At 38.7% G+C, this 13,242-nt stretch overlaps 1 protein-coding gene across 1 annotated transcript in view; it reads left to right on the top strand.

The window, feature by feature from the left end:
- LOC114065867 (semaphorin-5A) overlaps positions 1 to 13,242 on the top strand; it is a 127,838-nt gene that overhangs the window by 41,572 nt on the left and 73,024 nt on the right. The window contains exons 7-9 of the mRNA XM_027900078.1: positions 2,397 to 2,578; positions 3,593 to 3,736; positions 11,397 to 11,544. Of these exons, the coding sequence (XP_027755879.1) occupies positions 2,397 to 2,578; positions 3,593 to 3,736; positions 11,397 to 11,544 (474 nt within the window). The remainder of the gene's footprint in view (positions 1 to 2,396; positions 2,579 to 3,592; positions 3,737 to 11,396; positions 11,545 to 13,242) is intronic.

Raw genomic sequence — 13,242 nt, 5'->3', positions numbered from 1 at the left:
TTTTTTTGTAACATAAGTATGCAATATGAAATGGGGTTATTTTTATGGTTGTGCTCAGAGAAAGAGTGTAGTATGGGATCTTACCTGAATTCATTAACAGCTTCAGTAGGTACTCCAGATTCACTGCATTCCACACAATATAATCTCAAACCAGAGATCTTGTGACAGATTTAAGAACTGAGTCTCTGAAGATGTGACCTTTACTCTGAGTACAAACCAGGAAGACAAGGTGGGTGCAGAGAAGCTCAAGACAAAGATTGATATTTGGAGGACATTAGAAAGAAAGAAAGGTCTAGAGGTATCTGCAGAAGGGAAAGGGTGACAAAAACGGGCTGTGAGAGAGGGAAAGCAGAATTTAGCTGTGCCAGGATAATACAACTGCATTGTCTGATTGACTGTGATTTTGCCCCTGAGGTGTGTCAGACTGTGAAAGGTTAATGGGCATGGATTCTGGCAAGGGCTAAAAAGGCCCCTCATCCCTACATTTTGCTTTCCTGTAGTCATATGATGAAATTGTTTGATATCACTTTTAAAGGGAGATATTCATGGAGAGTCAGAGCAGGTGAGTCTTGGGGAACAGCAGAGACCACAGTGGGATGATCTCTGCAGGAGCAGCAGGGAAAAAAAAAAAAAAAAAAAAAAAAAAAGAGAGAGAAATATGCCACCAGTTTATCTTTCTAAGCTCAAGCTTTCAGCTAGGTTTTATGTATACTTTCTCTGCCACTTAATATAAATTATGGTAACCACAGACAACTGTAGCTTTAATTTATAATTGTAGGTGCAACAATAAAGATGTTTTGGTGCAGCATAGAAACAGAAACCTGTAAAGGCATTTTCAAACCTCTGACACTAATTAGACTGGAGATATATAATTATTAGTTTATGGATTATGTATATTTGTTAGACCAAAAGCGTAAGAGAGAATGGGCTTACTTGCCACTTAACAAGAAGAAAGTATTTCCTGTTGTTTTATGAAAACCAACAGAGTATACTCTGCATAAGCAAAGGCAAGTGAGTTATTTTCAATAAGCATCTGTCAGCAAGATTTTGAAATGATGAATGGTGGTTATGTCAGCTATAGCTGACAGAATATGCACATAGCTGTTCCATGCATGACTACAACTGATATGTATTTATTTTTAAAAGAGTTACTTTAAATGCTATTGAACCTGCACTTGTTGGTACTGTTGTCTTGATTGAAAGTTAAAATATGGCAATCAAAAGGCAAATCCCATAGCATTTAAGTGAAAAAGTGGCCATTATTTCCATTTTAGGATCACAGATTTGTTAAGATTAACACCTTGCTAAAAGGATAATATGAAAGTCCGTCTTTGTTGAGAGCTGTTCTTCCTCCCCATTTTTTTTAGACATTCCAATAGTCATGGAGGCTGCTGCAGTTTCCATTGGCTCATTTTGTTTCATCTGGACAGTAAAGATTTCTTATTAAATGTGTTATGACTGCTTGGTGGAAACATTCCAGTCAAGATAAGAATGGTGTGACCCTTCCAACCAAAGGTGTCGAGAATTTAATTCTATAGGAACAAACTATCTCATCATGTAGGGTTAGGTGCTGCTTTTTGGAGATGTCTATAGGATTTATACATATAATTACATCTGATGTTTAGTGACTGTCATATTTAAAACCACATTTCTCTTTTATGAAATAGTACTATATGCTTCAAAAAACTGTTGTCAAAAAGAGACACTCATCATGGAGATTTGAGATTGATCCAGTTTTGTGGCCCTGGACTACCACAGTATCATAGAATCACAGAATGGTTTCACTGGAAGGGAAGTTAAACACCATCTAGTTCCAAACCCCCTGCCAAGGGCAGGGACACGTTCTGCTAGACCAGGCTGCTCAAAGCCCCATCCAGCCTGGCCTTGAATACTTCTAGGGATGGAGCATCCACAGCTTCTCTGGGAAACCTGTTCCAGTGCTTCACCATCCTCATAGCATCCTCATTTCCTCCTTATCCTCTGCTGGCTTTTCCTTTTGATCTAGATTTGGGTTTACAGTCAGCATCCAGGTTCCATTTTCACAGGGAAATTTTACAAAGTAGGGAACACAGTCATCAGAAGACAACTGAGAAAGTGAAACTATAGTTTCTATTGACTCCCTGTGGGCAGTTATGAATGTGAAAGGTGACAGTTAGTTGCGATTACTGTTATTGCTCTAGTGTTGACATCCAGTGGCTCGTATCAGTCAGAAGTCATAGAAATTATGCAGTTACAGAAATTAAAAGGGGAGATTGCTGTCTGGAATTTATACCTCTGAAGAGGAGGCTTTTATTGTTGGTGACTGAAGGCTGAACCTTCATGCACTACAACATAAAGAGGTTTTATGAAGGAACTGTCAGGCCTCAGGTAAGCTTTTCTGTTGTGCTTGTTTCTAGATGAGGAATCTGACAGTGGATGGACATTTTGGAACATGGTCACAGTGGAAACCTTGCACCCACACTGACGGTGCCAGTGTTGGCTCCTGCGTCTGCAGGACACGTGTATGTGACAGTCCTGCTCCTCAGTGTGGAGGTTGGCTGTGTGAAGGACCAACCATGGAGATTGCCAACTGTTCCAGGTACACAACACAATTTCAGGTTCTATCATTTATGGTTTAAAAGTTTTTAACTTAATTAGAATAATTTTTTTTTCCTATGGTATATTCGGGAGGAACAGGAGTGTCCTTTCTAAAAGTTCCCAAATGCAAGGTACAGCATGTGAATTCTGTTAGCTTTGTTGTTATATTACAAATGAGGTATTGATGTCTTATCACAGTATCCTGTTGAAATTGAGAACTAATGCATTTTGACCCTTTAATAATACTTTTTTTCCTTTAGAATCATAGAATCATTTAGGCTGGAAAAGACCCTCAAGATTGAGTCCAACTATTAATAATCACTGTCAAGTATACAACTAAACCATGTCCCTAAGCACCACATCTACATGTCTTTTAAATACTCCCAAGGATGGTAACTCTATCTCTTCCCTTCCACCACTTCAATGCTTGACAACCCTTTTTGTGAAGGAATTTTTTCTAATATCCAATCTAAATCTCCCCTGGCACAGCATGAGGCCATTTCCTCTCATTCTGTCACTTGTTACACTGGAGAAGAGACCAACCCCCACCTCATTACAACCTCCTTTCAGGTAGTTATAGAGAGTAATTTGGGGTCCTCTGAACCTCCTTTTCCTCCAGGCTTTAATCACTTTACTTTCGGAAGGGGTAGCAAAATTTGACATTTTAATCTCCCTGAAAACAATATGTAATTAAAAGTTATCTTAAGAATTTGATACAGGAATTTGCGTAAGAAGTTTACCCAGAATAAAGTGACCAAAAGGAGCTAAATAGCTTCATAGCTTTGTACTTCTTGTGTAATGGGATAATTTTAGCAGTTGCTGATTACAAAGCATGGAATATGGAATGATCAGAGTACCTTTATTTTGGTTCAGTATTCTTGAAGAAATGGAACACAATGCACTATTAATGACTTCTACAGAAATATTAATAGGCCAGATTCTGCTGTCAATCACACCTAATCAGCCATTCGCTATGTATAACAGATGACAGAGCCTGAGCTTTTTATTCTACCAGAAATGGAGGCTGGACACCATGGACATCTTGGTCACCTTGTAGTACCACTTGTGGAATAGGCTTTCAAGTTCGTCAGCGTTCCTGCAGCAATCCAACCCCCCGACATGGAGGACGTGTCTGTGTGGGACAGAATCGTGAGGAGAGGTGAGTTACCTTTTTTCTGTTGTCTGATTTAATTTCTTCTGCTCAGTTGTATTCGATGGGACATCTTCTCTTTTACTTACCTTGGTTTTCTCTTCTCCTTCCTTTCACTCTCTTTAACTTCACTGCTGTACAGAGGCAGCGTTCCCATTAACAAGGCTGCAGGTCTGCAGCCTTTCATCTTTCACTTAGTTTCATCCCTTCTGAGCCACCTGAGATCTCCTAGTAGTGCCAGAGAATTCTGCTGAAGCAACGTGCTGCTGTCCCCTGAGACCCTGAAAATTGATTCTCCTTGAAAATTGATTGCACTGTGTTTGAATTGTAACTTGCCCAGCCTCAAGACCTGGAATTCAGACCAAAATATAAGGTCACAGCACTATGTTACTGATACTTCGAGTTCATTTTTTTCTGTTGTAAATGAATTAAGCATTTCTATAACATGAAAGGAAGTTTCAAGGGCTTTGTTTTCTGTTCAATAAATATAATACACCATGAACTCAAATATCTTAGTAAGGTTTCATGCTTGGGCTTTTTTTTAATTGTTTGTATATAAAAATCCCTGAGCATATCAAGTCAGCTCAGATTTTGATTTCACCATGTAGTGCTATGGCACCCGTCTAAGTATTTTGCCATTAGCTCTGAATGTCAAGTTCAGGCCTTTTGTTCCATTTTACATGCACCCTAATGTGTCTAATTTTTGTGTTTGCAGTTTTAACAGGAATTAAATATTTCTTTAAATCAAGTTAGAATATATTCAGATAAACTGCAACTCTTGTGTGCATTATGCTGTTTCTAGAGGCATACCAGAAAGCTAGATAGCAGAAGACTGGTGTTGGTAGAAGAATGTGGAGTCCTGTAGTCATCAGTTCCAAGAGATGTATGCAGATACAATTCCACTCAATATGCACTTAGAGCTTACTTCAGTGTTTCTGTGTGGATGATGGAGTAGCCTATACTGCTTTTGGATGAAAACAAAGTTCAGTAACTTTTATGATGAATTTCAGTGAGGCATTTAATTCAACACCAACTCTGGCATTTCTTCAGATTAAGAGATTTATTGAAGGAATTGCATTGTTGCATCACACATTTATGCATTAACAGATCACCAGTCCTTCTAACTCTTAAATGTAAAGGATCAGTATTGCAGAACAGGTGAACATTCTTTGCTTTTTTAGGGCCATGAATATTTATCATTTCATCACAGTGGTGAGCATTTTGTTATTTTTAAATTGCTTTCTGAAAATAGGTTGCCCAACGAAAAAGCCATCACCACCAAAGCAGATTGTATCTGCTGTTACGTAGGTCTGTCCCAGCATGAATAACAGTTATTGATTTTCTTGAACTAAGAGGTCAGTCCAGGGCAGGACACAATAAGACTAAATATACAAGAAAGTAGTTTAGCTTGGATAGACTTTTTGGTGATGGACTGTAGGTGTTAGTAGTCATTGTTCATTTTAGTTTCACAAGGAATAAAAGTCCAATAAGAAGTTTCAGAGAAACAAATAAAACTGTGGGAAATATTTTCTTGATTATAGCAGAATATGTTGAGTGTTAAGGCAATGGGTGCACTGTAAATGCAGTTACAAAATGGAAGGTGATACTGACGATGAGTTGAAATAATGGCAGCCCGTAAAGAATGGTTGTTGGTATGTAACAATTCTGTTTATGTGGCTTTGCTTTTGTAGCCTGCAGGTTATTTGTCCTTTCTCGCTTTGTCTAGTTAAGCAGCAATCTGGGAAGTATGTGCCTGTGAGTTTACTGCAGGATGGCTTTTTCTCTCATAGTTCTTCTGTCACTCTTTCCTATCTCCTTGCAACATCGTTCACTCTCACTGGCCCTGCACCTTCCTCTCATTCACAGCTTGCTCACAGCTGACCTTCCTCGCTCTATCCTGTTTGTCATCTCTGTTATCTCCTGATACTTTTAATAAATTTTAAATAGAGTGCTTTTTCCAGAGGGTGTGATAAGTTAGGGAATTTTGTCAAATAATTTATAAAACAGCTAGAGGAATGAGGCATCAGCTATTTGCCAGGATTTTTGTCAGTGTTAAGCCAAGTACTTGGATAAACGTTTTCGAGCTGTAAAGAGCACAGAGTCCTGGGAAACTTGCCAGCCAGGGCCCATCTCATCACCCCCAACAGGGGAGCAGGGCAAGTCTGGAGATTGTGACCAGATACAGCCAGGAGTCCATATCACAGGTGATATCATGGCCATGGGAGAGGTCCAGGTAGGAAGCTAAGGCAGAGGCTGCGGTTAGGATCAGTTTGAATAGAACTTCTTGGCCCATGGGTGTGGACAGGGTTTCCAGGTGAACCTAGCTGGGGCCATTAGGGCTTTATGAGTGTCCCCATTGTTCTGACAGCTTGCTGAGTTTTGAGCTGGGAGGGCAATGGAGTACCAGTATTTACAATAGTCCTAATTGACCATTTTGCTCTTATTGGAGTTACATCTGCACCAAATGGAAACAATTCCTCTGAGAATTGAGCCCAGTACATTTAGGTGGGCTGAACAAATATAACGTGTGCATTAAATCCTAAAAAATATTTACTGGTTTTGTATCCAGAGTGCCAAAAAGCAGCTTCTCAGATTTTCTCATTTAAATCAAATGACGCTTCTAAATACCCTAATATTTTACTTTCTTAATGACCCAGCTCATATGTAAAATGAAAATATGTGCAGTCTTAGTAAAAATTTGAATTAGTTGGTTTACACATTGTGTGCATTTGTCCTTATAAACACACATACTTTAATCATCTTCACATGTTCAGGAGTATAAAGGTAGGATTCAGTTTCCACAGCCAACATCACGCCAAACTTTAAAACAGCTTTTCAACAGTGATTTCAGTAGAAATCCAGTACATAACTCCTTAGAAAGCAAACACAGAAAAGGCAGTGTATATCTGATTTAAATTCACCTGCATATGTGAATAAATGTATTCATCTTCAGAGTATTTGCTCATGTGTTAAGAGCTAAATGTTTGTTTAGGTTATGTTTGTTTTACTGCATGAAAGCCGTAATCCTATCATGGCTAATCTATCGGGCAGTTCTGTGCTTGCTGGTCATTCCTTTGAAATCAATGGCAATATTTACCAATTTAAAGTGTTGAAGATAGGTTAAGCTGTTGCATGATCTGCTTCTAAAGGGGTGTGTGGGGGTGGAAAGCAGTTGAGAGATAGCAGCAAATACTCACGTTACAATGCAAATTCCCTTTGTAAAAGTAGGTTAAAAGTGCAGCTGATGTGCTTTTAGACTGAATATGGAGAGGGAGTAAAAATAACATTGCAAGAAAATTTGCTAATCAGATAATAATTCTGAAGTTAAGACTCCAGATGGAAGACATCCTGATGAAATCCTTGGGGGCTTAAAAATTTCTGATTTTTCCTGTATGAGAAATATTCACTTCAGCTGCTGGAAAACTCTCTAGATCTTAGTTTATAGAGTCTGCAGAATCCTGTCTTGACATTATTATGAAGTGAGAATGTTTGTGCTTTCTGTGGAAGATGCTGTAGATTTAACCTCATTAAGTCCACTGGTCTCCCTCCTATCTTTGCAGACATGGAGGATGTTAAAATTGCTTTCAGTAGGTGTACTTATCTTTTATTACACAGGAAAGAATAGAAAGAAAAGAACCCTATGGCAGTTAGAAAAATAAATTGGCTGCAGATGAGGAGTAAACATCTGGAAGCCCTGGATATTTTGGGGTACATAAGAAGATTAGAAGCAGTAGATGTTGTCACGGTTTTTTTTTTTTTGTACACAGTCCTCAGCAGACATTCAGCTTTTCAGCTTTTTTCCATGAGAAATAGGAACTGCTGAGAGTGAAGTGCCTGTTCTGTGTAGCACTGCTTGTTTCTGAGCAGTGTGAATAAGCCCAGTTCCCTTCAGCAGAGCAGATCAAACACCACAAGGCTTTAGGCTTGCTTACAGTCCCATGGATGTCTTATCTGCTGGGAAGTGGGAGCTCCAGTCCTCCTTGATTTCTCTGCTCCCTCCTCTTCCACAAAAGTCCCTGAGACCACATGCCCCAGCTCCTGCCACCTTCCACAGTCTGCTGGGTGGGTATTTCTGCCAATTCAAAAGTTTTAGTCCAGTAGGGCATGTGTGTGTCCTGTGTCTGCCTTCAATTAAAGGAATCTGACATTCCCATCAGCCTCAGTATAGTCAGTGCTTCCCAGTAAGTCACCAGCTGGTAATCACAACTACCCGCCATATAACATTACATTTCATAGGAATGGGAAGCCTAGTTTGTTTTTTCTTAAATACATAATAGTATAATAGAGCACAAAGTTAAGAAGTATTTGTTTAAATAACCTCTCTCTGTAGAATAAAAAGGACACATTTGTAACTGTCATGCCTGTAGTACTCCGTGCTGGATGGAAAACACTGAAATAAATTGTATAAATTGATGTTTTATAAAGGTTGAGATTTTTATAGGAACAAGAATAGTAATGCCAGTTGTACTGAAATTGCCTGGTGTAAAATTTACTGTAGGAACTAGGAGCTGGGGAGAAAACTGGACATTGGATGTTCTCCCTTCTCCCAGTATGACAATTCCTTTATTAGGGCATTTGAACTTGGGTTCACTACAAGAGAAAACATTAGGGGTCACAGTATAAAACCCACATTTCTCTAGGCTGTTCTCCCTTCTGACCTCATTGCAGTTAGGTTAGGGGAGAGGGCACTGGTTTCACAGATTCAAGTTTCTTGCGTTGCATGTTTTGTTGAATCACTGTAAAATGTTAGCCCAGTGGATCCTGAGAACAAAATTAAGAGGGGAAGAAAGAGCAAAAGGGAAAAAGGGTTGCTGAGTGACTTGAAATGCAGCCAAGAACAGATATAATGAAACTTGGCTCAAAGCCCCATGCTGTAGCACAGCTCTCAAAGATCAATTGCAGGGATGTCTCTAGCTGTGAAAACATACCTGATGTTTTCAGAGGCTGGCTGGCTGAAATGAAAATTAGTTTCTACTTGTATGTTGTATTGGGTTTTGTTTTCATCTTTTTGTGAAGAAAAGGAAAAATTGACACTTCTGGTTTTGGCTTTTTTAAAACATTGTTTCCTAAACGGAAGTAGTTTGCATAGAGATTTTAGAGCTTTTTTCATCTGCATCTTTGAATGGTCTTGGTTAACAAAATTGCCAGGCCTTTGAAGTGTTTACTGTGTCAGTTATTAGGTTTCTTTTCTGTCTCCTGCTTAAATGAGAGAGTGGGCACGTAGGCACTAAAAGAGGCACTGCATTGTGTCATCTCTCATCTAAGTGAGATCTGTCACACCTAACTTCAGGTGTTCATAAATGTGAGTGCTTATGCATGTATGAGCTTTCTGAACTTTCACTATGGTCTGTAAAAATCTAGTCAATACAGGCTGTGGAGAACAGTAATTTGTCTCCTTCTACTGTATGTCCCTAAATTTCTTCAAATTAATAATTTTAATCATCATAGTTTGTATTGACCAAATTTCCATTGTCTGTCATAGGAGCTTAGATGTCCGTCTCCCATGCAGCATTTATAGTCAATGAAAAGAGAGCTGTACACTGAGGGGTGTATTTATATGACCTACATTAGACATTCATTTTAGGGTGACATAAATAATATTTTTAACAGGGCTGTTTCTTTCCATGATCTGTTGCTCAAGTTTAGATGACTAATTTTTAGACAGCTTCACAGTACATGCCTATATTTTAAGGCAAGATGAGTTCTTTAATTTTACTTTTTGCATAGTTGAACATCAGTTATTCTCAGCCTCATGGCAGACTTACTTTGCCCTATGTGTGTGTCCCAAGTTAACTTTGCACATCTCCATTAAGAACTAATGCAATTATGTAAAATATGTACTAGTTTGACTAAGTGTTGATGTTACATGAATACACATTCTCAACAAATGATCACAGAGACAAACTGTAACAAATGTTCACATAAATGACTGCATGTGACAAAGAATGTGTGCAGTTGTTGGAGTTTTAGGGAAAGAATATCCAGGTGCAGAACACTTCTATACTTATTTAATGTTCGGACAGTGTGAACTGTGAATTGCAAATACTGAACATGCAGAAGGGGGAAAAAAAAGCTAGTTTATGTATAAGCTACTGCTGGAAAGCATTTACTCAAATCATGCACTGAAGAATTCTGAGACACCAGGTTCATAAATATTGAGGGTTAGGGAATTTTTTCCTCCAGTTGCTGAGGGAAGGTCAGTACAAGCTGTTAATAATTTTCTTAGCTATACAGAAACAGAAAACTGTCACTCCTCTATTTACTCCACTCCCACCTTTAAATTTTAATGGAGTTGCTCAGACCTAGGAACAAAGTTTAAATCATAGACTCCAGTATATGCAATAAAGCTACTTTTATATGTAAAATACACCAACAACATTTTTCCGCCCCCCACAGGATTCTGAATGTCCAAATTCCTTGGTAATGGAGAAGTAGAACTTGAGGATCTTGAGGCTTTCAAAAAAAAAAAAAATTGTTGTGGTTATTCTTGAAAATGACAACTGTTCATGCTGTCATTTCTCTTTCTGTAAAAGTGAATAACTGGAGTATTAGAGTCAGTTTTCATTGCAGGAGAGTGCAAAGTGATGGAAACTTGTTAAAGGAAAAGACATTGGATTTTGGATGGCTGGTGTAAAAACAGAGGAAATACTGTAACAGATTGATTTGTTCATTCAGAACAGTCAGTAGTTGTTGCAAGAGCTACCCAGACTCATCCATAAAATATTAGAACATAGCTTCAGAGTTGCCTGTTTTCTGACTATCTGCTATGACTTTGTTTTATCTGAAGTAACAGCTTGTTCTCTTAGATACCCCTCATCACAGTTGCTGGCGGCCCAAATCTTTTGGACCTGCATTCCTTAAAAAGCAGCGTATGCCGTGGCTAGAGTTATTGGATGGCACACTCAAAAAATCAGGAATCTTTGGTTTTTACAAAAAATGAAAAAGCTCACTAAAAGTTGGGACCTTCCCACAAGTCTGAATGTCTTGTTACAATAATGACAGCTCAGTACTAAAACATTCCTGCTTCCCTCAAGAACCTACTAGGCCCCTGAATTAGTTTGCAGCCTACGGGGAAATCCTTCAAGGATTATAATAGCTAAAAACACCTTTTGAAAGATAAAATAACAACATTATGAAAACAGTGCAGTTCTTTATGTCTAGAATCAATGTTTTAACTTTTATTTTGCCCATAAAAGCAGAGACGCTGTGGAAAGCAAAAAGCAAGTTAAGGTCTCTGAAGATGAGAGAGATGGATCCTAATCAATTCTTAGCTGGAGACTGATAAAAGACTGCCTGCCTAAGTGTTTGACTGCCCCAGATGTACAGCCACAACTGGTTTTAATAAAGTAGTTTTCCATCTTGCTTAGGTGCTTGCAGTACAATAGCATGGTTACATTCCATGGATTGCATAGTCACAGAATAAAGCAAACAAATGCTTTACCGACACAATTGCAGCCTAAAAAAAAAAAACTAAACCCTCAAATGTTTAAACACTCTGTGTAGTGTGACAACTGTTAGTTCGGTGCTTGATGAATAGCGAGAGGCCCTTTGTATAAAATAATTCCCTGTACAAACATCTATCTGAATTATGCAAATGAGGGACTTTTCATGGAGGTCTTGTATTGATAGTAAATAGATTCTTTGTCTCCTTGTTTGTCTCTTCTCACAGGTACTGCAATGAGCATTTGTTGTGCCCCCCTCATGTGTTTTGGACAAGCTGGGGTCCATGGGAGCGCTGTACTGCTCAGTGTGGAGGAGGAATCCAGGCTCGGCGTAGGACATGTGAAAATGGTCCTGACTGCCCGGGCTGCAGCGTGGTGAGTAATTTTCAGCTTTCCCTTCAGCACATATCTATGGCCATACGCCATGGATGTCTCTATGCCATAGAAGTATAAAATCATTTAAGTTGGAAAAGACCTCTAAGATCATCAAGTTCAGCCATTAACCCAGCTCTGCCAAGTCCACCATTAAACTATGTCCCCAAGTGCCACGTCCTCATGTATTTTAAGTACCTTCAGGGATAGTGACTCCACAGCTTCCCTGGACAGCCTGTTCCAGTGCTTTGACAACCCTTTTAGTGAAGGAATTTTTCCTAATATCAAATCTAAACCTCCTCTGGCACAACTTGAAGCCATTTCCTCTTGCCCTGTCACTAATGCCCTGTGTCCATAAAGCATCTGTGTATGTCTATAAGCTATACCCCTAAATAATCACCAGACTATTTTTGTCTCTGTGTTGCTTGTGTGTGCTGAAATCCACACAATTTATAAATCAGAAATATATATAATTCAGCTTTTTCACAGTATCATCTAGAATATTAGCTTCCTGAGGCAAGGTTGGTGCAGATGTGTCCTTGCAGATTTATGATGGGTTTTACTTTTATGACCAGAGTACATAGGAACTCTAGCTATTAGCCCAGGACTCCATTGTGTCAGGTTCTGTACAGTAGAGAAAAAGATAGGCTGCACATCTAAGTACATAAGGAGCCAATCAGTGAATACATGGAAACACCAGGAAAATGCTGAGGTAAGATTAGATAGTAATAGTAATCAGCACAGCGATCACCTAGAGCTGTCAGGCTTCTAAGCTACACTGGAATGATCTGAATGAATGCAAGTGCTTTATGGATACCCAATTTATTAAGAGAAACATATGGGAAATCTTGTAGGCAGTTTTTCTTATATCTGAACAAATATACGTGGTAGATTTTGAGTGATGGAAACATCAAAATGGGACATTACTTTCTTGAAGGTGAATGGGATGATGCATAGTAGTATATGGGTGAAGTGAGACAAACATAGTAGAGACATGTAGAGAGAAGGTAATGTTCACTGCAGCATGCTAGGAAGACAACCTCAGCGTTAGAAGCTGAAGCAAAGTCTTAGCAAGTGTAGGTTCATGTCAAAAGATGAACCTTGGGGTTCTCTTTCATGATAATTTGAAATCTAGTTCTGGATTGTCACTGAAGGGGGTATTACGAAGAAAGCATAACCTAGGTGAAAATATGAAGTGGCCAAAACTGTGGAAGACAAATTCTGCTGGTGAATGACAGACAGAGGTGTTAGCCTCACCAGTGACAAAGAATGAGCACAACTCAAAGGAAAAATTAGATTATTTGTGCTCAGTGGCCAGGCTTAAGTTGCACGCTGAGAAACATGTACTCAGTTTTGTTCCAGGATATTAAAGAGGCAGAAGAAAATATTTTTTTTTTCACATACTAAACCAATTTTTACGTGCCTAATTTCAGAGAGTAGGCTGAATTCTGAGGTTTGTCATCATCTGTAGTCTATTTGTTAGACTGGCAGTAGTTAAATACAAAAGAAAGGATAATTTATTACCTTTTGCTTTTTGTGCATTTTCCCAGGATTTGTTCTCTTTTTAAAATTTACTCTGGTGATAGAATTGCATTTTCAGTAGATTGAAAACATCCAACAGGTTTGTTCTTTTGTTTCAGCTGAACTTTAGGAATTAACCTAATAACTTAGAATTATATCTAGTTTTCCAATATATTTGTC

This window comes from Empidonax traillii, unplaced genomic scaffold (assembly GCF_003031625.1).
Source record: "Empidonax traillii isolate 1590-97213 ecotype Southwest subspecies unplaced genomic scaffold, ASM303162v1 scaffold704:size332872, whole genome shotgun sequence".
NCBI classification, from domain to species: domain Eukaryota; kingdom Metazoa; phylum Chordata; class Aves; order Passeriformes; family Tyrannidae; genus Empidonax; species Empidonax traillii.
The sequence above is the reverse complement of the archived record's forward strand: the minus strand, read 5'-3'. Positions and strand labels throughout refer to the sequence as shown.